At 38.9% G+C, this 15,563-nt stretch overlaps 1 protein-coding gene across 8 annotated transcripts in view; it reads left to right on the forward strand.

Annotated features, from left to right (window-relative positions):
* Sfmbt2 (Scm like with four mbt domains 2) overlaps positions 1-15,563 on the forward strand; it is a 201,636-nt gene that overhangs the window by 83,870 nt on the left and 102,203 nt on the right. For 6 of the 8 annotated variants that reach the window (XR_012442179.1, XM_074056710.1, XM_074056709.1 and 3 more), the window contains 2 exons: positions 11,254-11,342; positions 13,001-13,247. Coding sequence is in view for 6 of the 8 variants with exons in the window: in XM_074056710.1 (XP_073912811.1) it covers positions 11,254-11,342; positions 13,001-13,247 (336 nt within the window). In the remaining 2 variants the exon portion in view is untranslated. The remainder of the gene's footprint in view (positions 1-11,253; positions 11,343-13,000; positions 13,248-15,563) is intronic. The other 2 variants (XR_012442180.1, XM_074056711.1) reach the window with 1 other exon arrangement.

Raw genomic sequence — 15,563 nt, forward strand, 5'->3', positions numbered from 1 at the left:
ACATTGGTGATCTGTTCACTGGAAGACATTCTAGAATCTGGCTGAGATTTGTGAGGCTGCATCTCCCCAGGTTGCCCAGAATTCAAATTATTTTCTGAAGCAAAATCTACCACTCATTGGTTAAGGGCAAAGTGTAGTTGATTGTGAGTGAGGGCCTCTGGCAGCTGGGAGTGTAGCCAACAAGAGTACGACCAAAAGCTCACCTGCCAACCTCAAACATGGTGAACTCAGCCTTTGGACAAGTAAGAATCCTGTGAACTGAAAACATCAATTAGCCCATGGAGTCCAGAATGTAGAGGTATAGGGTGAGTAGAAACATGCTGTTAATATTGTCCTCGAATGCACAAGTGTCAGGATGACTTTTGAACCAAGGTCATAGTGTTGGGTGTGCGTGTTGAGTGAGCATGTAGTCATCTGGCAGGCGAATGCTCTAAAGTTATAACTAGTTTAATATTGAATTCCATTTTCTATTTCCATCTGAAGCAGTGCCATGACTTTGATTGTTGTTTGGCTTTAGTTTTGAAATTTAAAAATGTAACTTCCCAACTATCATGTCTAATCAATGCCTCAAATTTGCTTGTTTCCCTGAAGTGGTTCATAAGTGTGGGTGAAATCATGGTATCTCCTCCCCTGTTGGCACCTTGGCCTACTCTTCCTCAGTTTTTTCTTCCTTCCGTTTCCCCTCCTCAGCCTGCCTCTCCTCCCCGACCACCTTCTCCTCCCTCCTCTTAGGCACTGAGTCCCTGCTTCTGTGGGTGATCACACCTAATGCTCTTACAGCCCTACCAGGTCAGTACTGTTATTTAGTCAGCTTTAGAGGTAAGGACATTTCCTTAGAGACGCTCAATGGCTTTTCTAATGTCACTTATCCAATTGGGACAGAGCTGAGATTTCAGCTCAGGTGATACCATTTGGATCCTGCCACTTCCTGTATCAGGTGATTTTCTCAGTGGGTACAAGTTTATCTCAGGCTTTTACTGTGCAACTTACAAGACACAATCTGCAAGAGTTGTCCACTAAACTCTTAGAGTAGTAATAATTAGATGATGTAGTAATCACAGTTCCTCAGAGCGACAGAACCAAGGGGATGAATGTGTATATGTATCAACACACAAACCTGTGGTTGAGAAGACTTGGCAAGTCATAAGTCTGATGGAGGAGGCCAGGAGGCTGGAGACTCAGGCAAGAGTGACTGTTTGAGCTCCAAGGTTGTCTGTTAGGGAACCAGATAGAGTAGATACTGCAGATGAAGTCCCATGGCTATCTTCTGGGGAATTCTCTCTTTCTGGGAGAAGTCATTCTTTTAATTTATTCAGTCCTCCATATGATTGCATGAGGCCCATTCGTATTATGGAGAGCACACTGCACAGATTTCAATGTTAATCTCAATCAAAAATACCTTCACAGAAACATCCAGAAGGGTGTTTGACCACAGGTCTAGATACCATTGCACAGCCACATGGAAATATAAAATTAACCATCACAGACAGTAATGTGAAAACTGTTAACAGCAGACTGACTGATTTGATCAGATATATAAAAGTGCATGATAATGTAAAAAGTTTTTGCAAGCGTGCTTCTTCTTTCTTTTTAAAGCAAATACCTGAGAGAATGTTGGGAAAAAGTTTGAATGGAAGCGCTTTCACTCTAGCACAGAGAGTAACTTTGCAGAAAAAAGTAAGGCAAGTATGAAAAAGAAAAAGAAACCTAGGAGAATATAATCTTCAACAAGCAAATGCTTTTTTCCATTGAACTTGGAGCTCTGGACTTGTGTGATATGTCAATTCTGTCTTGACAGTTTCTCTACAGAGAAAAAACTAATAAAAGACCTGTAGAAATTTTTCCTAGTGGAAAGGCGTTGAAAAAAAGTGGCTAACTCTTTGGAAGGGGAATTCTTTAAAGGCAGGCACATGTTTAAAGCAGTAGCAGAGATGTCTATAAAATAGCAGTTAGAAAAGAATTGGAGAGAATGTGCAAGATGAGAGAAATTTCATATTTTATTGGATTAAAAAATCTCTAGCCAGTGAACAATGATAAGACTTGAAATTTCTTCAGAGAGTTTTAGGGGATATTTATCTTTTGGCTCTTAAAATGATGCTTCTGAGTAACATGGATTATACTCTGAGAATACCATAAATGTTTCTATCTATCTCTATGCCTTTTAAAAAAAATTGCAAATCTTGGTTATTGTTTTTAGTGCTAAGAGTTTCTTGGGAACTTCAGAGAACAGAAGCATTTGGTCCCTTTGGGGATGAGGTACTGTTGTGCAGTACCTTTTATTTCTTTGACAAGGGTGCTTCCCTTGTCTGAAATGAACAGAACTGGGATTACCTAATGGATTGATAGTGTTAGTCATACAGAAGGAAAACTACATTAAAAATGTTAAATACTGCTCTCTATTTTCCAAGGTGGTAAGTGCCAAATTAGGTAAGTGGACCGATTCCTAGATTCTTAGGTTATATTGACTGAAACTAAAATTGTAAGTGATCATTTACCCTAAATGTAAGCATTTAAAAACAGGCAAAAACAAAACAAAAAAGAAATAAATGAAATGACAATACATTTGTAAAGGATTGTGCTATTGTATTGTGTTAAGTCATATAACAATAACAGGTCTGGGTAATATTTAAGGGAACTGGCTCTTAATCTGAACTGGGCTAGTGTTATTTCATCCAAAAATTAGTAAGACAGATACAATTTATAAAATCATTGAACTTGTCATTCTTCTTGTGGCAAAATTTAATAAATACTTACTATGCATTGAGTATGTGGCTATGAACACAATGAATGTGAATGACCCGTGGCCCCTTGGAGCTGACAGTCAGGTGGACACAACTGAGAACAAAGGTGTCACTATAGATGGAGTGAAATCTGTGAAGGGAAGGAGTTTGAGAGGAGAGAGTGTGTGTCCTGGAGCAGGAAGAACAGGGAGGAAGTGCTGGGTGTGCCGTGCAGGGATGAGTGGGGAGTGGGGAGTATGTCTACACACTAAAAAGTGGTAATCAGAGCCCTAATGGTGCCTATTAGAAGGGAAGACCTCAGAGAAATTCAGAGTAGAAAGCTAAGAGAAGAATAGTGGAGAGGGACCAAATCATAAAGTACATTGAGCCAGGGTTGGAAGTTTGAGATTTGGTCTAAGATTCAGTGACCAAGTGACATGATCTCATTTCTGTTTGTAAAAGGCTCATGCTAAGCAGTGTATGCCAAGTTAGAGCTGCGCCACCTCAAACAAAGCATTAGCATGTAAAATATATGAAGAGCTCCTGAAAAATCAATGTTTTTTTTTTTTTTAAAGATGAGCCATACATATAAGGATGGGAAGAGGAAGTTCCCAAGAGGAAAACTTGAATTGCCATAATGAAATAGTATAAAATTGCAAGGATACTCAGTAAAATGAAAACTAAAGCCAAAAAAGTTTTCATATAGTCAAGATTGGTGAAAATTTAAGAACTCTGGCAAGGTTGGGAGGAATGGGAACTTATATATAGTGGTGATGAGAGTTTAATTTTAAGAATGACCTTGGAGAATAGTTTGCAAATGCATGGCACATCCTTTGCTGCTGTCCTAGGAATGGATCCTAGAGAAACACTGTTGTAAAAATGAATGGTCTAACCAGGTGCCGGTGGCTCATGTCTGCAATCCTGGCTACTTTGGAGATTGAGATTGGGATGACTGTGGTTCAAGGCCAGCCTGGGCAAATGGTTTGCAAGACCTCATCTCCAAAATAACCAGAGCAAAATGGACTGGATGTGTGGCTCAAGTGGCAGATGAAGCCCTAAGTTCAAACCCCACTCCCACCAATGAAAAAAGAGAAAAACAAAAAGAATGGCAAGAGAGAGAGAGACAGACAGACAGACAGACACACACACACACACACACACACCAAGAACCTTCCACCATACTTGCACGACAGCATGTTTGTGCTCTTTTTCTTTCTGGCGGTACTAGCGTTTGAACTCAGGGCTTCTCTTCCATTGAGTCATTCTGCCTGCCCATGTTTGGGCCCCTCGATTGCATCAGCTGGGTTGTGACACAAGGTCCAGCGGTCATGTGACATAAACATAGGTGGAGCTTGCCCTGCGGATGTGCCTTTTCTGAGTCTTCCTGTGCTGGTGTCCCATTCTTCATTGCTTGGCCCAAAGCCATGGTGACATGGTGACATCCTACATCTCATGTACCACATCAGTAAATCCGATTGGCTTTCATATTTTGAAAAACTAATTAATTAAAATTGTAACTTGACAAATACTTGTATATAGTTATGAGGTTACAGTGGAATGTTTTGATCAATGGATTCATTGTGGTTAAATCAAGTGAATGAACACTTCCAGGAAGGCAAAGTCATCAGAATGACTTGGTTCAGTGTGGTGTACATTTGCATGAGTTGCAGGAATAACAGAACATATGAAAAGTGAAGTATGAATGAACTGGATCCTACAATCCAGTGTGAACTCTGAGTTCTGTGACCACCTGAAGGATGTTGCTTTTATTCTTTCTCTGTGTTTTTGTGCATAAGACAAAGAAGAAAGTTTGCTTTAGATGTGTAGACTATGAGAGCTACCAAAGGATGTGTAGTGTAAATTAAAATATAAGTAGATAAGTAACAGTATGTGTAAACATTCATATTGATATGAGCATTGTGTGTTATCTATTTTCCATTGATCCTTTTGTCATAAAAAAATCAGCTAGTAACTGGAACATGATCCAGTGAATCCTTTTGTGCTGAGTGTTACTCTGGGTTGAACCAGAGAGATTGCATTTTCCTCCCATATAACCAATGATCAACATTAGAAGAAGGAGAGGAGGCAGAATGGAAGCCAAAAATAAACTGGATTCCTGAGACACTTTCCATTAGGAATTGTTTTCCATAAAAATTTCCATAAAATGGTATCCAAAATGGACTCCATTTTGGCACCAGTTTGCAACGGTGTCAAGGTGTGATCATGATGATCAAATTAGGGAGGTTCAAATAAAAGATGAGAAGGCTGTGCCCTGTGGAAGGATCTTTACTTTAGTTATAATTTTTCAAATTGATGGAATACTGCCCTATAATTTTATGTCCGTGACTTAATATCCAGGTTTACTAGGTTAATTTTGGGTGGCAGGAAATTGCTAGCCTGTAATGAAACATTAGCTTAAGACATCTTATATTTGCTTTTCTAAAAGAAAACTTAGTATGTTATGTAAACATTTGTATGATTGATCGCATTGCCAAAGAATACTTTGCTTCTTACAAGGATTCACAGGATGCCTGTTAAGTGAAAAGTGTCAGGAAGTTTATATTTAGTTTCGCAGTTAATCCTTACAACCTAGTAGTTATCATTAAAAGTGGAATCCAACACTATAACAAGCACATTTCAACAAAAGGTGACAGCCCTTTCCATATTTCTAATAAGGAGGAAAACAGAAGTAATATGAAAAATGTTAGGTAGCAAAGACCTTTCTTTTTAAGGATCTACTAAATACTGACCACGCTTTTAATGATTATGGCATGAATATTAAATCTTCAAGCTTAGTAGATTATTCTAAGTTTTTTATCATTTATTTTTCTCCCTTCATACGCAGGTCATTACTTCCACGATTCCTAGATAATATCGTTGTTAAACCTTATTTTTTAGAAGAAAATATTGCTCCTTTTTTTAATTATGCAAGTATATTTATACAACTGCCAGAGTCTTAAGAAGGTGAAACAAAACTTTCCAATAGTCTATAGGTGATCAGTACAGAGGAGTGTGTGTGCTCATGTGTTTAATTTTTATTAAAGTCTTCATGAGTTTTATCTTTGAATTCTGTGTCTTAGTAAGGACAGGAAAATTTTTTTATCGTGTGTTTGAACACCAGCAGTACATAGTGTGGTCCATTTCACACAATGAAGCTTATCAATTCTGTTGAGTCATTTTATGATCTATCCTTCTGTTTGAACCATTATGAAAAATTAAGGCAGATTCTCCTTCAAAAGTTTCCATGGAAAGGTCTCTGTAGTCTAGTAGGACTAAGTGCTTCCATTTATAATTCAGGATCTACTGTGGCCACCTCTGTTCTTTGGCTACATCAATGTTCAAAAATATTTTTCTGACAAGTCAAAGGCTGCTGTCTCATCTCTTGTTATAAAGATTCAGTTCCCTTGTGAGCTGGAAGGAATTTTAGTGGATTGAACACTCTTATGTATCTCTTTTTCCTGCAGAGATCACATTAAAATGATAGTAAAAAGAATAAAAAGTACATAGACTGACAACACAGTCAATTGAAGTGGGAACCAACATAGGAAAGAAATTTCAAAATGTTTCTGGCAGAGCTGGGTGTGGTGGTGTATGCCCCTGTAATCCCAGCTATGTGGGAGGCAGAGGTAGGAGAATCATGGTCCGAGGCTGACCCTGGGAAAAAGTGAGTCCCTATATGAACAACAACCTAAAGCAAAAAGGGCTGGAGACATGGCTCAAGTGGTGGAGTGCTTGCCTACCAGCACAAAACTTTGAGTTCAAACCTAGTATCGCCAAAAAACAAAAACAAAAATGCTTTTGGCATCCTGAATGCTGATGGAGGTGGGTGACTGTTAAATTATTATAGAAACTGCAGTTGAGGGACACCATGGGCTCTGGAGGTTCATGACTTTGGATGCCAAGTAGGCAGATTTAATGGGATGTCTGTAATAGACCATTCATGTGAATTATTCCTATTTTCCCCATCCCCACAGTGGTACAACCAAGGGCTAGAAACCAGGTGTTGATCCTGCAGGCTGATCTCTGAAGAAACTGGTGGAATTGTCTGGGGAGAGTCCTGATACTAGTTTGGAAGTTAGCTTCACATAGAGGGTTGCTCTGATGGCCACTCTGAGCTTACTGCCTCTGATCTAGGATGCAGTTCTCTCCTCCAGGTGTTCTGTTGTCTCAGATTTCAGACTAGAAATCACCAGAGCCCCAGGGAAGCCTTTGACATGAAAGAGAAGGACAAAGATCAAGAAACAACAAAAAATAGCCCCCAGGAATCAAAGGATCCTGGGAATAGGAGAGGGAAAAACCCTCAAATTATCCCAATGAGAGGTTCTGAAAGTGGCATATATTATGAAAAACATTCTAGAAGCAAGGAACCACTAGAGATCAAGAAAGAAGATTGTAAACTAAAATTATGACCCACCAGGTGCCTTCAAAGAAGGGCTGGTGGAAAGTGAGTTGAGAAAATTGCCCAGAGAGGAGAAGAGGAAGACAAAGACAAGATGAATATGAAGATGACAAAGAAGAAATCTCATTTGCTTAAACTTTAGATGACACAAACATGAGTTCAACTCTTTCTTCTAGAGGGTGTTTGAATAAACTTGGCCTTTTCTCTTTATTGCAACTCTTCTCATCTTTCAAATGAGTGGAAAGGCATGACGTGCCTGGTCTTGTCTGGGAAGGAGTCGAGCAGTGTGCACTTCCATTGCGGGTCCACGTGAGCCCCGGCACGATCCACCTGAGTGGAGACTCTGAGGGGCTCCAGTCTCTGTACAGAAGATGATGTCCTTGAGAGGTGACATGTCATTAGACTCTGCATGACAGTCACTTGATGAGTTCAAAATCCAACATTAGAGGTGGTTTCCCCAAATACAGACAGTGATCTTCTGCCTGTTATTCAAGACTCTTAAAGCTTTCTAATCCTAAGAAAGTTGTGGGATTTGGGGCCATTTCTAGATGTCCTCATGAAAAGTGGGTGTGTTTTATTGTTCTGAACCTCAAGGTCATGATGTGGAATCCTCCCCCACATGGGGCATTCATAGATTCTGACTTGGATTTTAAAAAGACGGAGTTGAGTGTTTATGTAATAGATCTGAATAGAACATTGATGGATGTCCCTGAGAAAGGTTTAAAAAGATCCTGATGGTATGCTTCCTGTGAATTTCTAGGAGTTTCTCTCTCTATATTGAAAACAAGGGGCAGTGATTGCCAAGTTGTGGATAAACTTTGGTCCACTTAAAATTGCAAAGCTTCCCTCCCACCACCTGCAGTCATCTCTTTCCTGCTGTAGAGCTCACCTTTGTTACAGGTAGTGCAGGGTGGGATGTGGGGTTTCTGACACTGAATGTGTAGATCAGTCCTTCGATTTGAAGAAAAACATTGTGATCATGGGGCAGAGGTTTAGTTTACATTTGAGTGAGATTGTTCTTATGTTCATACTCTTCTGATTTTTGACTCTGGAGAGAGATGAGCCACCAAGTAAAACATTGATTGTTTTAACCTATCTAGTTAGGCATTTAGGCAGACACATGGAGCAATACCGATCAGTGTCTGTTACAATAAATTCCAAGCAATTCCCAGGCAGCTCATATTGCATTAGAATTTAATGTCATTGAATATTGATTAAAATAAGTACATCAACTAGGAATTATAAGTTAGTGACACTTAGTTTTCATTTTATGGAAATATGTATTGTCATAGGTTTGTTGTACATTTAAAAACTTAAGAGTTTTGTGAGCTAAATGTTGATTGGAACAGTTTTTCTCAAATTTCTGAGAATTGTTTTTTTCTGTTTTTTAACTTAAAGTGGTCTGTGTACTTTTATTTATAGCTTTATAGATGGATTTTCCACGGAGAGCAATCTATCTAGATATTCTGTGGCACATAAAAGATCACTTGAGAGTCGTGTTCAGAAACATATTAGAGGAAGTTACAGAAGCTCTGGCGCTCAGGGCTTCCGAGGTGTAAATTTCAGAGCAACTGTACCCTCTCTTGCTAGGACCCTGGCCATTGCATTTTCAGCATTGCACCGTCTCGTTGTAGGGTGCGTGCATATTTTAAAACCTTTAGTTCACATGTTAGCTTGCATTATATGCAAGCCAGAAACAACCGTGAAGAGGAAAATGGATTGTATCCTACCGGATATGGACATAAGTCTTGTCAGGCTCTATGCCTTATTGCTCTATGCCTGCTTTTGTGATGAGATACGAAATCCATATTTATTGGATACAGATGGCATATTTTGTCCTACTTGAAACTTTTGGGTAGATAGATGTTTTCATACTATTTCCATTATGCCAACAATTTAAATTCTTGATTTATCTGTTTGAATAAAAAAACGCTGGTGTGTCAGAGTCTAGTGGAAAGACTCCACATAAGATTGAGGTCTAAAAATGCTGAGGTTTGAGACTGGTTCTGCCCCTGTTTTTGTTTTTTCTATAAATTTGGGCAAGAGTTAAGAACAACTGTCTTGTAGTATTGTTAAGAGGATCAAAACAGAGAAAGGAAAGGAAAGGTCTTTGTAGAGCTTAAGGTACATTACAAATTTTAATTCCTTTATCTTGTGTGTCTTTGCTGGTGGTCTCAGTCACCTTAGCAATGTGGAAGTGCTCATTTTATTTATTTATTTTTTATTGTTGTAACATTTACAAAATTTCTTACAATTTATCATAGTTGAATTCACCCCTCCATCATTCTCCTTTATTCCACTTCCCCCTATTTCTGGAATAGTTTTAACAAGTCTCATTTTTCCATTTATATACATGTGTATAGAAAAGGGCATATATAGTTAGCTGGGTGTACTCCGTGGTAGAGCATTCCCCTAAGCAAGAGCAGGGCCCTGGGTTCAGTTCCCACCACTGCAAAACTAACCAAAAATCAGATTCTTTTAAAAATACCATAGCATTGAAAAGCAGTCACCACATTTGCTGCTGATAGAAGAGAACACAGATTTTGCCCCAAACAATGTATTTCCATATGAGTAAGTCTGTCTAAAATAAGGAAAGTGCTATTTCATTTGAGAGAAAAAATACCCTAGAGATAAAAGAGGATGAATGGATTAGCTCTTTGTCATAATGGGGAGGGGCCAGGACATTGTAGTACAACAGAAAGCTCTACCTTCCAGGCTTGATTGTCACAGCACTTTGGGGGCTGGGTTTTCTCTGAGACTCATAATCATTCATGGGTATGTGACACTGACTGAAGTGCACAATGGCCGTGTAAACAGCAGGTGCTGCCAGTGTGCTCCATGCTAGTGACAGTTCTGCCAAAGCTTTGTTGAATGTTTCATTTGGAAATCGTAGGAACAAATAATAAGCAACTGATGGGAATATGTAATTATCTAATGCGTACATACAAGAGAAAGAGACATAATGTTTACTAATTGCTTCGTGTGTGCCAAGTATGCTTTTGTTTTGTTTACAGGTTTCTTCTTTAATCATTGTACCTCCCCTGTAAGCACTGTTTTCCTCATGAGATGAGTTACATAGATTACTCAGAAGTGCACAACCAAAGATGGTAGAACTGACCTTGGATTCCAGTTTTGCCCCACACCCCTAGGGCCTGGCTCCCTTTTGTGCAGTAGGTTGTAAATTTGAGCTAAGAAGGGTTGCACCGAGCCTTAGAGTCTAAACAGTGCACAAATGCTTGGTCTTGGACCTTTAACAGAGGCTCAGTTAAGTCCCAGATGGATCCGAGGCTGCTCACCAGCCACTTGCTGCCTCTCCTTGCACTGGGAAGGTCAGAATTGCAAGTGTGGGTGGAATTGGAGGCAAGAATGATGTCCTCTTACTTTTGCTGTCTTTGCGAAAGAGCCCTGGGAAGGCTCAGGCCCTCAGCTGTCCTCCCTAAGGGTTGCAGGCTTGTAGCTTGTAGAGTCAAGAAGGTGCATCATTCTTAGATACTGAGTTCTAAGCATTTAGAATGTCAACCTTTGGGGCTCAGTGTTCTTTTTCACTCAGTGTCTCAAACGTATCCCTTCCTTATTCATAGTGCTGTCACTCTATTTTCAGCCTTATAACTTTCACATTTAAATATTTGAGTTTATACTTACCCGATTTATCATAGTTGAATTCACCCCTCCATCATTCTCCTTTACTCCATCACTTTCATCAGCATATGCTGTTCTCTCTCACTTTGAAGAAACTTTCTTTTTCCCTAATGTATAAACCTTTTATATAATTCAGGGCTTGGTTTAATTTCCCACTGAAAACTATTCCTCTGGCCGGCCTTGGGCTCTTACTTCTTGGGACCTCCTGAATTGCATGCTCTGTACTATCTGTTCTGTTGTTCCTGAGAGGTTTCTAAATAGATTGGAGGGTTTCCAGACCTCAGATTCATTCATCTACTAGATTCCCACGCACAGCAGCTATAATAAAGCCATTACTTGTTGACAGATTTGTTGTCTCGATTTTAGCACTACTTAAAATTAAGAAAAACATTGAAAAGATACCACCATAGAGAAAACTGCAGTGATTTTTCAGTTTATTTGATATTTTACTGATGTGTTGAAGTGTTTTTTTTTTTTTCTCCCTTGTCTTACCAGCGATCAAAGAGAAGTACACAGATTGGACAGAGTTCCTCATACGTGATTTGACTGGCTCCCGGACAGCTCCTGCCAACCTGCTAGAAGGTGTATGTATTACTATTATACATCTGTTATGTCTCTGAAGCATCCCAGTTCTGTGAGCTCAGATCTCTTGGCACCTTTGCATATATCCTTCTGCAGATACATGTGTCCACACAGATACCTGTTCAAATAGCCCACCTTCCTGTTCTACTGGATTATATAGGTGATGGATTTGAATGGCATTGATTAATCTTTCCCGGTGTTATAATCATAAGTGGAAAATTTGCTCCATGTGAATACATTTTTAAATTATGTGTCTTGTAAGTTTAAGACTTTCTCCTCAATTAGTGAACATAAATAAATTCCGTGGAATACTTCCTGAAGAGGCCATGATAAGCATATACATATGTCTTTGCTGATGTGGTCTTAGAGCACTTTGATAAGTGGTTCTATTAAATATTTGATTTCAGATGCATAATGCCAAGCTTCTGAGCATTAGCTTCCCTTGTAGAAACAAGAGGAAGAATAGCTGACCACATTTAAATGTAGCTAAGGCAGTTTTAAAGGTTCCATACAAAAAAAAACTTAATATGACATCTTGATGGTTTGTTTGAAAATAATTTTATGATGAAACAGTTAATATGTATTATATGTAATAGAAAAGGAAGAGAAAGGTGCTGTGTTCTCAATAATTATTGAATTACCAAATTTGTCTTAAGAGTGCCCCTGGAAAAAGAAGAAACTTCATGAATGTCTGGGAATTGAATGTGGATTCTGACTTCAGTATTATCAGTATCATTTAACTTTATTTTTCCCCTTCTCAAAAATAGTATTGATACTTCAGATCACCACTATCTGATACACAGTTAACAGATTTTGTTTTGTAATGATTTTGCCTAATGTATTTGCTTATCTTAATAGCTACTATTTTACTTGTCGGGTTAACAAATCAAAATGATGATTGTTCACCCTTTCAAAGGGACAAATTGCCTTACTGTGTTAATTTTTTTTAAAACCCATTTGGCTACAAGGCTGGCTAAACAAACACCCTTTTCATATATTAACATATGTTAAGAAGGTTCCTTAGAAAAAAGCAGTAATTACCTATTTTACAAACTAGTTATCAGGCTAAGTAGTTAAATATAGAAATAACTTGATATAATGGTTGCATTTAGCTGTTCATGAATGTGTGTTAGAGTGGTCATCGACCACTAGTTGTGCTTTTCTCACCTTAGTCAAAATGGAGAGAGACTTGGCTATTAGAGGCCACAGTAAGCTGAATGTCTCTTGATTCATGGAATAAAATTATTGCCCTATTAGATTCATTGGTCTATTTGAAAAGCAGACATTTTGCTGCCACATGTTTTCTATCTCCAGGCAAATCTGGGTATAGCTCTTCTTAAAAGTATACTAATTTCTAACAAATGCAGTTTGATCTGGGAAGGGTGATTTGTTTGGTGAAAACCTAGCACAAACTGTTATTTTCTATTTACTTGTGATTTTTGTTGTTGGATACAGCTTCAGTACATGGATGTGTGCGAGGAGGAAAGGGAAGAGGGTGGGATAATGGCTGTGCAGAGGATGGGGGTGGCGGGAAACGCCAGACTGTTTGCCAGTAGCTTGGATGATGGTGTGAAAAAAATATTATCTTCTGCTGTCATCTGTTTCCATGAGAACCTTAAAATAAAGTTTAAAATAAGGAGTTTTGCTTCTGTTTAAACAGCCTCTGCGAGGGAAAGGCCCTATAGACCTCATTACAGTTGATTCCTTAATAGAACTTCAGGATTCTCAGAACCCTTTTCAGTACTGGATAGTTAGTGTGATTGAAAATGTTGGAGGAAGATTACGCCTTCGCTATGTGGGATTGGAGGACACTGAATCCTGTGACCAGTGGTTGTTTTACTTGGATTACAGACTTCGACCAGTTGGTTGGTGTCAAGAGAATAAATACAGAATGGACCCACCTTCAGGTAAGGGCCAAAGCTTTTGCTGCTGTAAAGTGTTTTTAAGATGAGATGTGTTTCTGAAAAATGTATTCACTCTGTGGAATCTCTTACATCTGAATAAATGAATTTTTAGCATGTTAACTTCAGAATACTTTGGAAAGAGAAAAAAATCCCAAACTCTGGTTGATAGCATTGGGAAAGGGAAAAGTAAAGTTGGAGGCCTTAGGGAAGTTGGTCTGGTTCTTTTGGAATCATTGGATCAGAATGGAAGACACAGTCCTTTGGGATTTGAGTGTATTCTCCTTTTTTTGTATGTAGGCATTTTAATTGTTTTGTAATTTGATTCCACAATCCCCATCTGACTGTCCATCCGTGTACCTGTGTATCCACCTTTATCCATTTAGCTGCTACATCCCTATCACCCATTCCCCATGCATCCCTCCATCCACCTACCTGCTCACCATTCTTCTTACCATCCAACCATTCATCTGTCCATTCATATCTATTTATCTGTCTCATTCATCCATACCCATCCCTCCACCCACCACTAACCCTCTTAACTACCCAACCATTCATCTATCCATTTCTCTCTATCTCTCTATCTACCCATCTCATTCTATCCATCACCATCCATCCAGCTTGCTTATATAGCCCATTCTGAACAGGAAATAGCACCAAGAAAATCAGCATATTTTTGGGTTTTTTCCCTGTTGCATCATCAATTTTAGATATCTTCAAATGCACCATTAAATGCTTGTGCACGTCTTAGTTGGATAGAATAGTGCATTATGCCTTTTGTCATACCTAAGTCATCAAAAATCTGTGTTTACAAAATACCCATTCTTAAATTCTTACCTTGTGCCAGGTGATTTTACATCTGCTATGTTGTTTATTTTGATTCTAAAAAAGTGTCGCATGTTCAGTGTGAATTTCATTTCACAGTGAGAAAATTGAGACTGGATTAAGTTACTTGTCCAAGGCTTTCCAGCTTGTAGGGAACAGGAGCTGTGATTCGAATTCCCTGGTCCTGTGGCCATTCTACCCCATTGCCTCTGCTGACCAACACTGCTCTTACCAACCTTATGCTAGGAAACTTCGGAACAAAAGTGTTGGCTTCTGCTGGAGGCGTGGCTCAGAGGTAGAGTGCCTGCCTAGCAAGTCCAAAGGAAGCCCTGAGTTCAAACCCCAGTGCCACCAAAAAAAAAAAAATAGTATAAAATTGTTGGGTTCTTGTGGAATTAGCCATGCCAAGGAAGAAATACTCACTTCTTTCAGATATTGCTTATCTTCATTTGGTCAGTTTTGCTGGTATATTGGAGTAATCAGTTAGTTCCTTATTAAAATTGCCTCCTGTTAATCTTGAGTACATAAAGGTGAGAAGTTATATTTACTCTTTCTGTCACACAAGGGCTTTGATTGTTAAAACCTTCCTTGTTCTGGATCCTGCTTGCTTGCATCTGTGTTAAGCCTGACAGGTGTTTGACATGTAACCTTGTATCATATTATATTCATATTGTTATTGTCAATGTTTTGAGAAGCATCCAGGAAGTCCTTTTATAGCCTGAGCAGTTTTGGACAGTGATGAACAGAGGACCTGTCGGGATTGTGAGGAAGGGTATGAGCTAGGGTTTGCCTTAGGATTCATAACCTGGCATGAAAAAAATGTACTTTATGGGGGAAGGGCGGGAGTATAAATTTCAGCTCAGTGCCTAATTGCTTTAAAAATTCTAGGAGAAACATATATTTGCCAGTGTAAAAGCAAAGAATTTCTAGTAGCTTCATTTGTTCTCTCTTGTTCTTTTCCTATGAAATCTTGGGACTCACACTCAGAAGTGAGAATGAACTGTGTCCCCTAGAAACTCAGGAAATATTTGCTTATGAGTTTCCTCCCTCTTTAGATACTTTCATGTCTTTATAGTGCCTGAAAAAATTATGCTTATTTGTTGTAGGATTTTCTGACATGGGTTGTCCATTTTATGAAAGAGCCCATTGTGGGGGGCGTCCCTTAAGGTTTTGGAAATGGATTTTTTTTTTATCAAGAACTTCTCCAACACTTAAATTGTCATCAAGAAAAGTTGTGCATGGAAGGAAGAAAGCAAAGGGAAAAGTGTGACTTTTAGTTTATTAAGTACAGGAGTTGCAAGATGAAACCTGGATTCTCCTGCCTCATTCAGCAGAACAACACCCCTGGGAAGAGATGCAGTGATTACTCAGGTTTTACCCATGGGAACAGAATCCAGTACTCTGGATTTGTGAAAATTAATTCCAAGTCCCAATGTGACTTGTAAAACTTACCTGGTAGCACCATTTCCTCACCTGAAATAAAGGTGGGAATAAAAC

The sequence above is a fragment of the Castor canadensis genome, chromosome 15 (genome assembly GCF_047511655.1).
Source record: "Castor canadensis chromosome 15, mCasCan1.hap1v2, whole genome shotgun sequence".
Lineage (NCBI taxonomy): Eukaryota > Metazoa > Chordata > Mammalia > Rodentia > Castoridae > Castor > Castor canadensis.